General features: G+C 42.5%; 1 protein-coding gene across 5 annotated transcripts in view; it reads left to right on the top strand.

Moving 5' to 3' along the window:
* Positions 1-1444: 1444 nt before the first annotated feature.
* Positions 1445-18667, top strand: part of dlg5a (discs, large homolog 5a) — a 40697-nt gene continuing 23474 nt past the window's right edge. For 3 of the 5 annotated variants that reach the window (XM_084375471.1, XM_084375473.1, XM_084375472.1), the window contains exons 1-5: positions 1445-2191; positions 14054-14122; positions 15538-15712; positions 16294-16437; positions 17984-18167. In XM_084375471.1, coding sequence (XP_084231597.1) covers positions 1888-2191; positions 14054-14122; positions 15538-15712; positions 16294-16437; positions 17984-18167 — 876 coding nt within the window. In that variant the 5' untranslated portion in view covers positions 1445-1887. The remainder of the gene's footprint in view (positions 2192-14053; positions 14123-15537; positions 15713-16293; positions 16438-17983; positions 18168-18667) is intronic. The other 2 variants (XM_084375474.1, XM_084375475.1) reach the window with 1 other exon arrangement.

Raw genomic sequence — 18667 nt, forward strand, 5'->3', positions numbered from 1 at the left:
CCCTCTTATATCAGAAACAGCAATCAGGAGAAGTTAATTCAGGTGTGGCTCATTCTCCAGCTGCTCTGCCTCTTAACAGGAACAGGTAAAAACATAAGTAACCCCAAACAGAGTGGCAGGGGTCATCACAGAGTGTTATACTATTATGTATTGAAATAGATAGTTATTTATGTTACATTACATTTGTAATTAGCATTGTGCTGTAGTGGTTGGTTGCAGTTTAGCTATTTTTTAAAATGATTTTATATACTGCTAGGCAGCTCAATCTGTCAAATCATTATAATATGTGTTGCATGTAAAATCTAAATTAGTAGCTATTACACCATTAGTATTAGTTGATCTCTATGTACTTTCACACAGTTCACGTGAAAGATAGAAATAGATATAAAGCTAAAAACAAGGACTGCAAAAGCTGAACAAAGAAAAGTAAAAATGAACATAGTTATTACGTACATAAAAACAGGTGAACAATATGTGTATATTATAAATATACAAACACAAGTCAAGTGTTTCTATAAATTGCAAAAAATACTTACTAATGCAAAGAAATAAATATTAAATGAATATACATGAAGTGGGTGGTTATGTACAGTAAATACAGTAATATAAAGTGTATACAACCTGCAGGATTTATGCTGACATTGATGGATGATATGTTCAAGCTGGACATGATTGATTTTCATAATTTAATAGACTAAATAAACAAACTCCTCGAAGGACGACGCAATGTCACACTGCTTTACTGTGTTTATATCTGCAGGATCCTTCTAAGCAGCCACCTTTCTGGCTTCAAACACTGTTCTGGGGACCCTATTTACCCCTGAGGACAGATGGTTTATTCCCTTATGGAAAGATATTAGTCAAATCAATATTTCTGAGTTTTTATTATTACCTAATTTTGCAAATATTACTTATCTGAGTTTCAGTATCTTCTCGAAAAACTAAATATTGCACCTTTAATATGTAAATACATAATTTATATTCTGTATAAGGTGACTGTTTTAGTGTTACAGGGTCATTGACTCTAACTGATGAAACTGTTCATTACAGTGATGGCCTGTGAGAATAAACTGTTGTGTTTGGTATTAAAAATAAAAGCAGTGCAGTAAACAAAGTCTAGAATATTTCCCTTTAAAATCTAGTGGAGAATGCTCAAATAAAGTAAATGTGCAGACAACACAACGTGCATGTTGTCGCTAGATGTTTGCTTTACTCCAGGCATGAGGTCACTGCTCACCCAGCTTTACCACTACGTCCATGTTTTTAAACACATCTCCAGATTTTCATGCACATTCTCTCCATTCTCACTTTTTCCGCCTGGGATTTTCGACGTACTACGGGCTGATGTTTACGCCCATTGAAGAAACGGGCGTGTTTTCACCAAACCCCGCCCCGTTTCTCCTTATACGGTCATTGGACGGACCGTTGATTGACAGCGGGCAGCAGCTGCTGAGTTGCTCAGACATGGCGGAGGATACAGTGTAACTGAGGCTCAGCGGCGGAGTTACGTGAGTTTTCCCAGCAGTTGAGTCGTCAAAGGGCGCATTACATGATACAGAACCAGAGGACGATGTGTTGGGCCGAGGCGTACTGCGAGGGGAAGACAAAAACGAGCCGAACTGCCACACACGAGTAAGATGGAAAAATGTATCGCTGTTTAGTGCAGTCAACAGCCTTGGGCAACAAATATGGCTTCTTGTGCCTTTTTCAATATGCTATAAAAATTGATCTCGCGTGCAAGCTAATGCCGTGGTGGCTCCGGCTAACTTCTGCAAGCCGCGATAAGTTGAGTTCGACAGTCGCTCGGTACTTTTGATCGGTGAGGATATTACATCCACTTGGCCGTCTGGGTTAGCTGGGGAAGCTACGGAACTACAGCGGATAGCAATGGAGCCAAAGCACAAAGAGTTGCTCGACCAGTGCCACCAGAACTTATTGGAGTCCATAACAGATGCGGACCGAGTCATCGAGCTGCTCATAGTTTCTGGTACCCTGAGTCAACTCGATAGGTTCGAGCTGGACCAGAACTGCTCGTCCAGCGCCGAGAAAGTGGACCACCTTTTGAAGATGCTGATGAACAAGGAGAGCGACCATTTCCTCGACCTGTGTGTGGCCCTGGAGAAGGCATACCCTGACCTGTACGCTGCCCTGTTCGGCAACAACGGCGGGGGACCTGTGGACCACTCCACCGGTAAGAGCTGCTCGCAAACAGGCTTTCACATGAAGGTAGCAGTGAGGGGAGCAGGCGGGCAGCCGCTGCATGACCCGAGCTGTTAGTACAGTCTGGGTGGTCTGGCGCAAGAGCACCGTGTGTGGATAGCTACACAGCAGCAGGGCATGGAGCTGGATTTATTATTACCCCACATCTGTATGAAATGATAATAAAGGTTCATGTGAAGGTTGCAGGAGCAGGCGACTGTTCCTCACAACGTGGCTGCACATTAATCAGGACTCACTGTTCTGATTGCAGCGTTATGCTTTGTTAAGATGTATAAAACATAATGCACTGGCCTGTGTCTTTAAACTGAATATTCACCATGCCCTGCAGATCTCGTGCACAGCTTGTGCTTAATTCAGCCAAGGACTATCCTGTCATCCTCTCTCCCATTCACTGTTGCACGTGTGATGGTTTCTGCTGAATGTAGTCTTGATATTTGTGCAAGAAGAACAAGATCAATTCACCCATATCCAGCACCGACTCCAATTTGTTCTCAGTGGCATGATATGCTTATGGTACATTAGGTAGCCTGATTTGTTTCCATGACAACGGGTGTACCGGTGACATGTTGGTCCATATCGACCTGAACGTGGGTGTGTGCGTGCAGCCTACCCATGCATGCTCACCGACCTCAAGCGTGATCAGGCCACCTTCCCATGTGTGGAGAGATAACCACACAACAGCAGCAGACTGGAGCAGATTTCCCTCCAGCGGTGCATTAATGCTACATTTTTAATTACACACATTTGATTTGCACTTGTGTCCTCACAGCAACCGCCTCCACTTCAGCGGGTTTCGGTTTGCTGTTGCTGCTGCGCCGAGACAAAGGGCAACCAAGTGTAAAAGCCTTGTCTAGTTTTGCCTGTTTTGCTTTGTCTGAATGACTGAAGCCGGTGGCTTACTCACAACCAGCGTCATGCCCTCAGGGCCTGAATGCTGGATGAGCCTTGAGATCCAAAAGTGGGGAGGAGATGCAGGGCAGTGCTTCTCGTTGACATATCCCACATGTAAAACAACCGTGAGGGATCTCTTGCAGATCATTTTGACACAGCTCAAGCTTTAGTTTAAACACACGTCTGGGTCCTTTTTTAAATACACCATGTGATCCGTAGTTTACGGCTGCCAAGTTGTCTCCGTGTACTACTATCAAGCAGACTGCAGCAGGTAATGCTGAGCTGGTGTCTTGCTGCTCCGCTGACTGGATCGCTAATGCCTCCTTAAGCTTTATTACTTCCTTGTATTGAGTGTTTCTGCCGCAGAATATCACTGATCCTGAGATGGTCTGAAACACAGTTGTTTACCTGTGAGAAGCTGCAAAATTGCTCCTCTGTTAGCCCCTTGACTCTGGCTGGACTTGACGATGTGGATTTGGGCTTTTCTACACACACCTTTTTATAGAGTGTAGCACCGGGGCCTTAGAGTTGACCTGCCCCTGTGCTAGGAGAGAGTGACTACCAGTTGTGAGTCTGGCTGGTCAGCCTGTGGTTATTCAACAGAGGATTAGGCCCTGCTCTCCTCTCTCTGGCGTAAACTCTCTCTGCGAGACACGCTTTATCGTGCCTCCACAGTCCCCTGCATGAGCCGCCACGCTCTTGGCTCCTTCTGTTTCAACTCAAGTGTTGTTTTTAATGTGCTTCTTATTATCTTTGGTGTAGTGATTCGGGCTGATGCGATTACAGCGTTTTAACCACACTTGTGAGAGACCAAAGACAAGCCACTCACACAGAGTACCTCCGGGCAAAAGAGGCTGGTAGGAACAGCACATAGGGATGAAATCTTGAGAACCCCCATGCGTCTGTGAACAGGGTGTGTGAAGAGAGAGGGTGTGTGATGAGTCCCGCTGATAGCAACCTGCACTCAAGTCAACCTCCTCGCGTTCCGCCTGCCTCGCTCTTGTTCTCAGATGCGCACCGTTTGCCAGCCGAGCCTCCGTGCACGCACACTTATGAAATCATCCGAACTCCAAAGTAACATCCTCTCACCACCCCAGAGGAAAAGCATACAGATGCACACAGAAATGCTCAGTTGTTTAAAGCCCGGGCTCGCTAAATTATTAGTGTTTTGCTGGCAAACTCTGACACATTTACTGTAGAGAACATGCAAACAAATCATTCATTATTTAGCCTGTTTTGTGCACCAGCATGCTCGGGGACTGTGGCTCCCTCTCTTTTTTTTTAACAAATTCTCTAACTCTGATTAAACTGCCGAGCGGAGCGTTCACTCAGAATGCCGGGGATGAAGTTTCGTTGCAGAGCGAGAGCACATTTCTGTGCTCTCAAACAGAATTGAATTCATTTCATAAATCCAGGCGGCGGCTGCAATCAAGCTGATTACATGCCTGGGGTTGTGTGCTCATCTCCTCCATGCGCTACATAGACAATATTCTACCTGGAGGAATAGAGCTGTAGAAGAGATGTACCTGCACACACACACCCCATCCTGGGCTCCTTTCAGATTCAAGGGACTGTTACAGTGATTTAAGCTCACTCTGAGAGAAGGCCAACACAATTCACCCTGACAGGATGCAACGTCCACACTCTTCTTCTTCTGCTGTCTGTTCAACTTCATTTTTCTCATCTTCTTGGTTTCTTGTTTTGCTTTATCGTCTTTTTGCTCCGACCCACCATCCATCCCTTTTTAACCGTTTTGTCGTTCTTTCTCTTTTCGCCGACTCATTGTGTTTCTTCCCCCCTCCGCCGAGTGGTTTGGTTTCTCGACACACTTAAATGGAGGGACACGCCAGAGAGACAGAGGAGGGTGATAGAAAGAGGGGAGCAAGAGAGAGGGAGACAACAGGCCTTTTGTTGAGAAGTTGAGCAGGCCCAAAGTGCCCAGTCAGCAGCTTGCTCTGTGTACAGCAGCCTAGGACATAGGCGTGTGTGTGTGTGTGTGTGTGTGTGTGTGTGTGTGTGTGTGTGTGTGTGTGTGTGTGTGTGTGTGTGTGTGTGTGTGTGTTGGAGGAGGGGGGGTCTCTCCTCTCTGTCAACCAGTTTCTGTCCCACTCCATAAACCACAGTGGACAGACAGAATGAGTTACGACCCGGACGCTCTTGTCACGACCGCTGCTCTTAAATATCTCCCATGGGCTGGACCTGGCCACACTTTCTCTCTCTCTCTCTCTCTGTCTGTCAGTGTCACTCACTCAGTGACGCACACCGTCACCTCATCGGATCGGCCCATTCTCTCTTTCCCCTCAACACCCTTGGTACCTCATCCTGACTTCATTCTCAGTGTGTAGAGGAAGCCATCAATTCATCTGCTGTTAACCGATGTCTCCGCTTAGGTGTGATTGATGACATTTGAGTAGACTCTGTTTTATGAGTTGTTGGTGTTAGTTTTATTACATTGCAGCATCTCTGTACAACTGGCCATGCCCGCTGCAGTAGCAACAGGCCAATATAATAATAAATAATAATAATAATAATAAACCTGAAAATGGGCATATTATGTCTCCTTAAAATATTTTTGGATCCAAGACTTTCGTGTCCTGGACGTACGAAATAGGTAATTTGAAGATGATGAGCCAAAAAAATTGAAAGAAGAATCCAGATGAATCGATAATTAAAACATTGGTTGTGGCCTTAGTTTAGTTGTAATGCAGTGTTAATGGTATAGGGTTTACTGTCGGTAATGCTGCTCAATACATCCAGTGAGATGCTGCAGGCAGATGTGAGGTTGACTGCAGTACTTGGCCGGGCCATTGCTGGTGTTATTGGTCCATTTGAATTGTGTTGCTTCTTTCTAGTGTAAAAACTGTATATTTTTTCACTTTAGCATTAATATCTGATGGCAGGTTTCTCTACGCTCTGAGTGTGTGTGAACCACTGCCAGGAGGCTGTACTGCGCAACAGGACTTCATTACCATTTTACACATGTTCCTGCACATCCTAATTACCCCACAAGGTAGAGGAAATGCCAGCATCTAAATGTTTACCAGGGCTATGAAGTCATGGAAATAAACAGCTTCTCCCCTCCTCACCATTACCCCCACTCATACTTTCTTTCTTTTGTTGTTGTATTTTGCTTTGTTCTTGTTTCTTCTCTGTCTATCCCTCCTCTCCTCTGCTCTCCTCCCATCATGACGTCATAGCTTTCTCTCCCCCTCTCTACTTCCCTCGTCTTACCATCTGTTTGTTTCTCAACTTCTATATCTGTCCTGCTAACACCTGCAGTCAATTGTCCTTCAGTCTTTGGCACCAGAGCCCAGATCAAATTTGTCCTCTGTAATCACCAGCAAATGACTGTGACTGTGATGGTGATGGCCATGATTACTGCATTTGGTACCTCCTCTTTTATTACCTCCACCAAGGAGATTTTGTTTTCGCCCTTGTCAGTTTGTTGGTTGGTTTGTGAGCAGGATTACACAAAAACTACTAAACAGATTGACACGAAACTTGGATGAAGGATGGGTCTTGTTTTGTATCCCGTATTTTTTTTAATTTCAAATTTCTCAGGGAATAATGCATGGATCTTGATGAAAAAAATCAGGCGTATTTAGCTAGCTGGTGTCTATGAGTGATCACTACAAGGGACTGTTGGGCCTTGGCAGAGGTATGTGCTCTCCAAAGTGCCATTCTAGTTTACAGATGGGCCACATGACAAGAGAAGATTCTGGCTAACTATTTTGGGATTAGATTTAGAGCTGCCAGAAATAGTTGATTTATCGACAGAAAAGATAGGCCAGGTATTTTGGTAATTGTTTTAATTGTTCTTGTTTGATAATTGTTAATTAATTAATGATTAATTGATTTGCTGCTTGTATCTGAATTTATGACGGCATTGGTAAATGTAAAGTATTTGGCTTTTTGGACTGCAAGTTGAAAAAAGAAAGCAATTTGTAGTTGCCTGGGAAATTGTGATGAGTATTTTTCAATACATTTAATAGACTAAACAATCAATCTATTAATCTTGACAGTAAAGATGAGCAGATAATGAAAAATAATTGTAAGTTGCAGCCCTAGTTACATTCACCTTTCAACAAACAAGCAGGGATAGGAATGCTCAAAAGTATGACCAGCCCACATACATTGTTATATCAGTGGCATGACTGGGAACCAAATCCCAAATGAGAACTTTTGGATGATTGGTTCATGTCTGCTACAGTTCGTAGGTTGTTTTGGAGCATTAGGATGACTCACTTGTCAGAAATATGACGCCTCCTATACCTAATTAAAAAGGTAAAATTATTTAGTTGCATAAAAGAGCTAGAATCACTCAGATGTGTCACCAAGCTTACATTAATGTGGGGTATCTGGGACTGCAGTGTGGCTTATAATTGCTGTATACAGTAGAAAAGACCTACCTGTCATATCCGCAGTGTTCACGGTCTCACTTATGATTATGTAGACTTTTCATCTACACTGGAGTCCTTTTCTCTTGGTGACCTTTTAAAAAAGTATAGTGCCGTTTAATCACTGAATTATCTCAACACCCTATGAAAATGCTTTTGTGGATCAGCGCAGTCTCCTCTGTGATTAAACATGAAAGGAATGTCACAAAGATTGCCCAAATTCCTATAGTGGGTTTACTCCACACAGACAGGCTTTTTGGCAGCGTTTTGGCTTTTATTTGTACGAGCTACGGTATGTAGCAGTGGAGCATTTGGAGGACGTGTTGCAGACATCTTTAACCTTTTTGTTTTTGACCCAACCCTTGGCACAGGCAAGCTGTTCAAAAAGAAATTATGTCTCATTTATGCTGAGCTAGCATTCTTTGCAGAGAGAAAGCCCATTATGGCATGCTGATAATCGGCTGGGCTGGATTGCACTCAGGGGCTTTTTTTGGACTTTGGTGCTGCGCAGCAGTTCTGGTAGGATCTTTATGGTCTTCTTCTATGCATCCCCTTCATGTCCAAGATTGTTTGTACAAATCCAAAATGACTAAAGGACTATAACAGTATCACAGATCTTATTTTGAGACATACCACAGGGCCGACTTGGACCTATGAGTGAACAGGGTGGGTGGGTTTGACCATAGGCCTCGATGAACATGGAGCTGTGAGTCAGGCGATGTGCGTGCGGTGGAGTAATCAGGCCTCATGGACTCATCATGTTAGATGTCTTCATGTTTATGCTTAGTGTAGACTCCTTAAATCAGATGATCAATCCCTGAGCCCGGCAGCAGGGCTTTCACTGGCACACTGCCCAGACTCTTGGCCGGTGGTGTCATTGGCTGCACAGAAGTTGGGCCCACTACATGGCTTACTGGAAGTCCCAGAGTGGAGGGAAAGGACTGGACAGGGGAATTTATGTTGTGTTTCTGTGCAGATTTGCAGATTAAGTCACCACAGTTTCTGTCGACTGGTCTTGGTTTTGTGCTGAGGTGTTGGAGATGGTACAGGTGTGTGAGAAGGAATGTCAAATCTTCCTCTCCATGTCATTGATCCTAGTGAAGCGTCCCAACTAAAATAAGGACGTTCAAATATGCTGAATCGGAATGGCAATGATGCCTGCCTTATTCAGACATACAGGAACAATGCTGTTGAAGTACTGTTTCTTGGTCACTGTTGCTATATTGTAACTGTAAAGCAGGCATATATTGTATGTTTTACTTCATTTATTTCACATATATGATTATTTTCACATACAAACATGTGATTAGTTTATAAAATATGATGCATTCTTACTGAGGTCAGGGCATCCCTGTGGTCCTACACTACTTCATTATAATGCTGTAATGTCACACATTTAACCTTTATCAAAAAATTGCAGCCTCTGTGATTTGGATACTGCTCTTGACCATATTGTGGTTTTGATAATAATTCAAGTCATTTTGTAGCCCTAAAGTAAAGTATGAGAATTCTTCTTCCTTCTCTACAATTGAGGAAGACGAGGCCAGATGACCAAAAAGGCTACTTTGATCATAAAGTCCATCTTACTGCCACCTCTCCACTCTCACCTCTCCAGTATCGGTGAATATCCTGAGTTCAGGTATTACAGCCATTATTGACACAGAGTAGGTGTGCTGTGTACATCACTAATTCAAACTACATCCTCCATACTGTGAACACAACCACCGGCAGGATTTAGAGGCCTGGGATGTCAGAGTAAAAGAGATGCTTTCTGCTCTCTGGCGTACTGCTGACACATCCCTCAGCTTCACTTAAGCACACTGTAAAATGAGTGGGTAGTTTTCAACCGTATTATTAGTGTTGCTATTATTTGCGCTTCTGTAGTTTTAATGGTTGTGAAGCTGAGGACACAAAAGGAGAAAGACCACAAAGACTATTGAGGCTCGCCTCTTGGTGCATGACTTCTTTTTTTTTTTCTAATCACTGTTGCTCACTGACAGTGAGAAGAGCTGACAGCGGCTAATAAAGAATAGCACACAGTATTATTTTTGGAATGCTAATGCTGCTCTTTTACCAAGTGGCCCTGAAAATTGTGTCTCTTGTGTTCACTGGAACAGATCAGACGCCTCGGCTGCGTGGAATCCATAGTTTCAAGGCTTGTCAACATATTCTGATAAAAGGAAAGTTTGAAGCAGCAGCAGAGTCCAATTGCGATCGTAATCGTATGTGTTTAATGTTTTGGGAGACGCACTCATTGTCAGATAAGAGAATTTTTCCGGATCTGATGAATAATTTAGTCTCACCCGACGGTGGAAGCCAGACTTCGCATCTCTCTTTGATAAGGCTCTCCTCCACCAGCCTCCCAACTCTCAGGGTCTTCTTCTTCTTTTTCCACCATGCTGCAGGATTTACTATTCCTCTCATCCAGCTTCACCATGGCAACGCGTGTCATCTTGCTTTATGTGCTGGAGAACATAATCTGGTTGTCTGAAGCAACTGTTGGTTGCTGAGCACATCGCTTGATTGGGAGGGAAAGCGGAAGGGAGAGTTGGGGGAGGTGGATCCCCTTAGGTAGGGGGAGCACTCCCCTGACCTATTTAGATCACAGCGACGGGCCTTTGTTACAGTCGCCTCAGGTTCTCCACTGAATATTTCTCACCTTTTAGAGTGCATCCCTTGACGGAAGTCAGTAGCAGATGCTTGCTTCATATTATCATATCTAATGGCTCCTGATGAGATCGGCTGTGACGTGTCCATCTGTTAGAAATGTGTCTGCAACCAACGATTATTTTCTTTCAATTAATAATTAGTTATATTCACAATTAATCGATCGTTGAGTCTATAAAATGTCAAAAAAACAGTGACTAATGCCAAAGAGACATCTTCAGAGTGCTTCTTTTGAGTACAAAATAAAGACTATACTATAATTAATAACAAAGATAAGCATCAAATCCTAACATTTAGGAAGCTACAACAAGCAACTGTTTGACTTCTTTTGCGTAATTACTGGAACAAATAGATGATCAAAATAGTCTCATGTTATTGGTATTATTGTTGCAGCTCGAGTCAGAATTGAATCTGAATGTTGGGTATGATTTGTCAGGTCTGCTCAGTTTTTTTTTTTTCTTTTGGCAGTGACTGGTGCATTCTCCCGCTGTAGACCATCAGATCTATGCTACCCTAATAGATGCATGCTTTATTGACGCAGTGAACCTGTTTACAAATGATCAGCCTCACTGGCTATGGCTGGTGCTAATTGCTATTGATGATTAAAAGCCTGTTGGAAAAGGCTAATGCCATTGACCAATCGACCGCCAGATATAGCGGCCTTGTATCTGACATGCAATCCATGCTGCGTTTGTTGCTGCGCTTACGGGGTTAACTAATCAGCCTATGACACTGATCTAAATATGGGAATTTGTGGTGCACGTACTTGTCCTTGCAGCCAAATCAGATTGCAAGATACCAAGGATTGTCCCAGAACTGCCTCTTTCGTGGGAGTTAGAGCTGTGTTTTTTCTTTTTTTGAATGCGAGTGTCCTCAGTGGCAGAGATTACTGGGATTTTAATTCATTTGAGTGTTTCTGTTTCCAAATCAAGGGATGGAACGTTAAAGAAGCTACATGTTCCAGCTTTTTCTGGCTTTTACAGACTCAGTAGTTTAAAATAGGCTTATTAATCCTGCAGCTGAGATGGCATAATACCTCTCAGTGTCTTTAACTAAGACACCCGTCAGTCACACAAGGTTCAAGAAGTCATTCGTTGCTTTTCAGTGCAGCCATGCAAATGAGCAGGAGCCTTTTGTAAAGCGGTGAGTTGATTGTAGAGGACTAATGCTGTGCAGCCCCTGAGTGGTTCTCATCATGTCTGATGGAACAATATGAAATCAAAGCTGCGTGCTCGGAGCACTTCGCAGGGTAAAAGTGTTAAGCATCAGGGAATGTCAGAACAGATTAAAAGCCTTTCCGCCCTGCTCCTTATTCTCACTGTCTCTCCTCTTACTTTCCTCCCTCTTTGTCTCTCAAACACACTCCCTCCTTATCTCTTTTGCGACTTAGTTAGGCTATCTCCTTTCATCTGTCCTCCTCTGCTCCATGCCTTCGCCTCTTTTCCCCTCTTGCCCCTCTCTCCTCTCCTCTGTCTGCGGGGCCTAAGATGGAGTGGCTCAGTCGCACAGAGCTCATAGTTAATTAGGCTTGGCCTTGTCACACATTGAGGGCTGTAGCCTAAACCCAGTGGGGAGGCAAGGACAGAGATGGAGATCTAGAACAGTTGGTGTCAATCTATTGCCTGCTGCTGACAAAGTCAGCTACCATTCCTCTCCTCTCTTAAACCCTGTACACAGCAAGGCCTCTGTCCATGTGTTTAGTGTGCATTTATCACATTACATTAGTATTATCTGTGCCTCAGGGGGCTGTTTCATGCAGGTTCAAATTAGTCTATTTATCAGTGTGTACATCATTTATTGACTTCCCATCATTTATTAGGAGCTGAAATAATTGGATGAATAATCAGTCTCCAATAGAAAGACATTTATTCTGCACACGTTTTATTATTGATTATTCTTTTGCTATATTTCAAGTAAAAAAGCAAAACATAGTGTTTCCAGCTTCTCCCATGTGAGAATTTGCTGTTTTCTCTGTCTTTTAATACTTTATTTTCATGTAAACATTGTCAATTTCTCCCATTTCTCTTGACATTGTTTCATCTTGAGTTCTTATCCTATAAATTAACTGTCCATTGTTATAGATTTCATTCACAATATTCAGCCATTAATTTTACATTGGTGGTTCAGCCTTGTAGCATCTCTTCATAACGGCCTTTTAGTAAGTTGACTTTTAGCAAATATCTGTCTTTTTTAATGGGGCAATATGTCAAAATTTAAGTTGAAGACATTAAAGAATTAACTAACATTATCAGTGGAATGTGTATGAATACCAGTTTTGATCTGGTGGTATGTTGCACCCTCTTTGTTTTTAGTATGAATTTGACAGGTGGCCAATTCTGACATATTGCACCTTCTTAACACAATATTACCAAAGTACAGTACTATACATGACCTGGGTGTATCATAACCCATAATGTTAACCGTCTGTCGAATATTTCTCCAAAACTGTACAATTTCAGGGTAAAACCTAAATAAATGGGAGGATCTAAATGTATTGCCCCGCGTTGCCTCCAGCATGGTTGTGCTATAGACATAGAGGTATTTACTCTTAATTTTGGGTATGATAAAGAATTCAGTGACTTTCCAAATGAGTAAGGACATTGTAGACCCTCCAGATATGCAACTATTGATCTTCTGAAATGTTCACACCTTGTTCTTTTTCCCCATTTCCTTGATATCAGTTAGATATTATCCTGTGTTTCTTTTAAATTTAAAACTCAGATTGTTGTTCTAAATATGCATTTTTTATCTAACATTACATTGTTGCTGTTTTTTTCTTAAATACCTTGAGTTTTGGTTGGTGGGCAAGACAAAACAAGACATTTAAAGATGTGGCCTTGACATTTTTTAGACTAAACGGTTAATGGTTTAATTGAGAAAATAATCAGCAGGCTTATCAATAATGGCAAATCTGTATTTATAAAAATCAGATCTTTTTTTTAAAAATAAGTTTGAAGATTGGTGTGAAAAATCATGTAGAAAATACCATTTGCAGTGCTAGCACTGTTTCCACTCGCATAGAAAGACTCAGCATATCGTCTCTTTTCTCCTTTTCTCTTTTCAGTTTTTATTTTTGGAGGCATTTTCTAAACTGTGCTGATGTTAAGGGGACTTTATTCATTATTAATTGTGGTGATTAGTGTCTTCTTACAGTAGCTAACACAGCAATTGTGGATATGTGGGGCCGTAAACTCTACTTAGAAAACAGTTTAAACCCGACTATTTGGTAAAAATAAGGAAAGAAATTGAGCTTTCAGTGTGCAACACAGTGGTTGATGCCTTCTCCAGTTAGCACAAATCTAAGATGTGTGTTATAAAAGATTCTGTCAGTGCTCTCCACCATGTTTACATTGCCCTTTGGAGCAGGGACTCTGCAGTATAATGGGGATCTGCATACTCTCTCCTATGGATTGTGGCCGCCTGTGTGAAATATCCGCCAGCTTAACAGTGTGTAGCGTACAGCTATTCAGATAGAGAATCATTTTCTCTCTCCCTCTCTCTCACCATGTGCTTGACATAAAAAGAGAAAATCCCATTTCAGCCGTGACATTCTGCCTGTGTAGCAGAAACATACAGGGACTATACATCAAAGCGAGGCAGAGTGCACAGTGAGGGAGAGGAGGTTTTAATGACGACGGCGGTGCGGAGCGATAATATAGAGCCGCTAAGAGGGAATGTTGAAGTTATTATTCCAAGTATAAACCCTGCATCGAAATTTATCATACAGCTGTGCAGGGAATATGAAGCTGACTGTGTAATATTCACCTCTTTCCACATTGTACAGGCAATTAATTCAGGCTTGTGTGTAATTGGTTAATCAATCTATCGAGGCTTTATTCCCGAATGCATCTCTCCTCATGGCCTTTGTCTCTTGGCAGGTTCCACATACAGCGTTCTCTCCACTATGCCATCCGACTCGGAAAGCAGCAGCTCCCTCAGCAGTGTTGGTATGTATAATGACCCAAGATGCCTGTTAATGCTGTGTGTGTCACGCCAGGCCAGACAGGCTCTGTACTATCTCCAAGCACACCGTAGTAAATGCCATCACCGTGGCTAAATTACGACACGTGGGATCGTGTTTACACTGATTTTAAGTGTAATCTCGATTGTCTGCTGGGTTACAGAGTTTGGGATTGGGGTAAAACACTCTCCCTGTGTCTTTCTCTTTCCTGAAGGAAGCCACGCTTGCCTTTTCCTTGTTTTGACAAAGATCCAAATGACTCAGCTGTGTTACATAAACCTCCGAAAGGGCCAAATGTTGAGCCAAAGATGGACATAATCCTCAGATTTCCAGCCATGGGTGTTCTTTTTAATAAAGAAAACAATGCTGATAGATAATTTTTGTTGGGAAGGACACACAGTGAAAGAGAATGACCTCGTGACTTCAATGACGAATCCTCCTCTGTTTTTTAATCTCGGTCATGACAGGTAGAATGGGCCCACCAGATCTCGTAATGGATACACAACGCCAGGGTAAAGAAATTGAATTGAAGAAAACAACTATATAGATGAAGTATTTCAGTGTGGGGTTCTTTTACAAAGGCTTCAAATTCATTGGCTTTCGAGGTGCTTCAATTTAATCAAAGAGTATGTGGATACACCTGTTTAAACCACACCGAACATCATCAAGTCCAAATCCTATCTCCTCTTTCTGCCTTTCATTCTCATGCCAGAGATTACAAATGGTGTAGTCTTGTAAATTCAAGATCCAATCCTGTAAATTTACAGCAAATTATCACGAAACAGACCCCGAACAGATTATGTAGAAATTGCATAGCACAGAGGTGCTACCTTGACCGCTGAGCAGGATTTAACTCTTGGTTGCCTGGGTAATCTTAATGCTTCAATAAATTGTCTAGAACTGCAAGGATAAGTCAGTTAATTGATTAGTTGCTAACTATTTTGATAGTCAATTGATCAGTTTGAGGATTTTTTCAGGAGAAAAAAGTCAAAATTCTGTGATTCCAGCTTCCTAACTGTAAATATTTTCTGGTGTCTTTACTCCTCTATGACGATAAACTGAATATCTTTGGGTTGTGGAAAAACAAGACCTTTTGAGGGCGCATCTTGGGATTTGAAAGACACTGGTCGACATTTTTCAACATTTTCTAACATTTTATAGATCAAACAACTAATTGATTAATCCAGAATTTAATTGACGCACTAATCGAAAATGGAAATAAGTGAGTTGCAGCCCTGAAATTGTCTTTGTTTCAAGCTATAGTGCTCAAATTTTTATGTCCGTAGGAGAAGATTGATTTAATGGCATCTGGGCTACTGTATATGATGTTACTTCTGAGGAACTTTTCCAGTGTGTGCTGATCAATAGTCCCAGCCTCCGGTAATGTGCTCACTGTCACAGGTTCGCCTGTTAACGGTGAAGCGTCCTCCCCACCCCCAGCCATCAACGACAACCGGCCATCCGGCGACAACCTGGACACAATCTTGTTCCAGCTCCGCCAGGTGACCAGGGAGAGGGACGAGCTCCGCAAGCGTCTGGCGTTGGCATCGCCCGGGACCACCTTCGACGACTGCAGGTGCAAATCCTGTCCTTGCTGCCAAGTTGTTGTTGTTGTTACTGTTATTTCCCTTCTGGTAACACTTTAATTTGGCTGATGTCTATGAATGTGTCTACTGTAATTATACATGTTTTCTTTATCCCCAAATTAAATGCATCAGGCCAGACTATTGACTTTGACCTATGATTCATTGCTCTCAGAGCAGCAAAGTTTATGATTGGTAATGTTTACTCTCTCTAGATTGCTAAAGTCATGATGTCAGTGTCCTCAGTTCTGGCTGCCATGTTTTCATCCACTTATTCTCTGCTGTCTTGACTCTACCTTACAGACACAGGGTACTGACACTGGCTGCTTAATTAAGTTTAATGTGCTCTCCTCACCAGATGTTTCTTGTGCAACAGATGATACAAAGGCTGTTTGCTTACACCAGTGCATACTTTTTTAATGCTGTTTACATTTAGTTGAACATTTCATTCCCATCTTATGAACTGTCATACAAGGTCAACCCTGTCTTTTCTATCCTCCTGTCTGAGCCACACTATCGTACAAGGCTGCTGCTGGGTAGACTGTTTGATTCCTTTCTGCTTTTTCTCCGTAAGGCCAAATTCCAAAGCCAGTCATGACTATGAGCGTCTCAAAAGTCAGTGCATGAGGGCCATGGCAGATTTGCAGTCTCTCCAGAACCAGCACACCAAAACACTAAAGAGGTGCGAGGAGGCTGTAAAAGAGGCTGACTTCTACCAGTAAGTATTTCTTATGACATCGTATCCATTTGTCTGCGACTCTTTTATGTAGTATTATGTAGTGTACAAGCAGTGCACCTACTTCCTCAGATTCCCACGTGAATGTGTGTCTGGACTGGTGTGCCAATGTTGTAAGCGTAGGATGAACATCCTGTCACCTGCCACCTGCTGCTTTTCAGCGTAGAAATAATTACGTTTTATTGCATTGTTTTACCGGAATTGTTGCAAATACTGGCATGTTGTTGCAATTAACCTAATTGAAAGAACATCCCTCGGAGCTACAGCTGGCTTTCACATTCAAAGGGAATTGGCACTACAAAAATAAATAAATAAATAAGCATGCACGGTTTTCAAAGCTTGGAAATAAAGGCATTTATGTGATTGAATAATTCAGCCTAACAGCTCGTAAGCTGAGGCAACATTTCTGGAGCATAGAAACTGATCATACGGTGTATTAGCTGCTAGACAGTGTAGCCACTTAGAATTATTTTCCAAAATGAGAGAAGCAAAAGACAAGTTGTCAAATTTAAGATGGTAATTCCTCATTAGGTAGACATTTATACAGCATATAAATAACTGTATACGTTTGGCTAAAACTGTTTGTTTTGTGCTGTCTCATTCATTATGAGTCAGGCAGGGCCCCTCCTGATAGCCTCCACTCCTGATACTGTCTGAAACAAGTTTATTTTTTAAGTTTTACATGTTGCATATCACCTGCTGAGTTCTCCTGCTGGGTTTGAAGCCAGTTGGATATTTGAGCTTCACTATGTAGAATGATGGATATGCAGGGTTTGACACTAGAAGGCTTTTTTCACATACACCTGCTAAAAATATACATTTTCTCTGTGCTTATAGTCGGCTTGCTGCAATAGTCAGTTTGACTGGTGTCGCACAGTGCTTGAGCATACACCAATCGCATTACTTTCCCACCTCCTCTACTTATAAGTGTCTGCAGCAGCAGAGTCGCAGCGCAGAGAAGCAGGAATCACATTTCATTTTCCCTATTTGACATTATTTTGAATTTAAACCAGATACAAAAAAGGGAACCTGATAACGTTAATGAGGCAAAAGCAGTTGGTTACAGCTGGTTGGCGCAGCTTGTCGCCTGCAGCTCTTCATCTCTTCAGCAACTTTTAGTTCCATTACTCCTACTGTATAAAACCACTCCTTGACATATTTCAAACTGATCCACTGTCAACAAATGCTGAAAACAACCGTTGTTTTACCCTGTAGTTGCAATCTCAAAGTCACTGAATGCATTGCATTTTCTATGGCAAGCCTACTTCAAAGTATGCTCCAGAAATGGTGAGCATTTTTTGTTGTAAAACGGCCGGTTTAATCAGTAACACAGATGTTGTCATGAGTTTATTAACCTGGCAACCCTTATTCATCCTGATCCAGTTTGCAACTTATACAAGTCTGATGTGGAAACTTGAGGCTGCCATTGCACATGCTCAAAGTTGTGCTTAATAGCATCAAAGTTTGCTTTCTGTTATGTCTATCATGTACCTCTCTATACATAAACATACGGTCCCACTTTTTCCAGCATGCTGCACAGCCGCGTCCTGGGCGAACAGACCCAGCTGAAGGAGGAGATGGAGACACTCAGGAGGGACAACGCCCAACTTGTCAGAGAGCACAACCACCTAAAACAGAACTGCGAGGAGCTCAAGCGACTGCACGGTCAAGACCAGAAAGAGCTGGCTGACCTCCGGCTGCAGCAACAGCAGGTACGATCCACTCACTCACACACTCTCACACACACATGCACATACAAATGCTTGTAGCTGCCCAGATGTTATAAGGGCATGAATTGCCTTCAGAGATTTACTTGGTTGGAACAGATGCTGGAGGCAATCTGCAGAATCAAACTGCTTGTTACTGTGCTGCAGCATCACACATTATTAAAAGTGCTGAGGGAGTTTCACCTCTTCATATTTCAAAGTCATTCATTTTTGAACATCAAACAGTATTGCTTGTTTTCTTCTGTGCACTGAATACTTTGTTCTAAACAGCACAAGGGTGCGGTGACCCGTATTGGACGACTGTGCAGTACTGTCTCACACAGCACCCACGGGAACACTGCCGTAGCTAAGAGCACAGGGCAGCCAAGCAGAGGGAAATGCACACAGTGCATTTCAGAAAAGGGCAAGCGCAGAAGGAAAGGGCTTTGGCTCGGGCAAAGGGCACACTGACCCAAACCGTGTCGCTACAAGATCAGTATATAAGC

Source organism: Pagrus pagrus, assembly GCF_965226575.1.
Source record: "Pagrus pagrus genome assembly, chromosome: 15".
Classification (NCBI taxonomy): Eukaryota; Metazoa; Chordata; class Actinopteri; order Spariformes; family Sparidae; genus Pagrus; species Pagrus pagrus.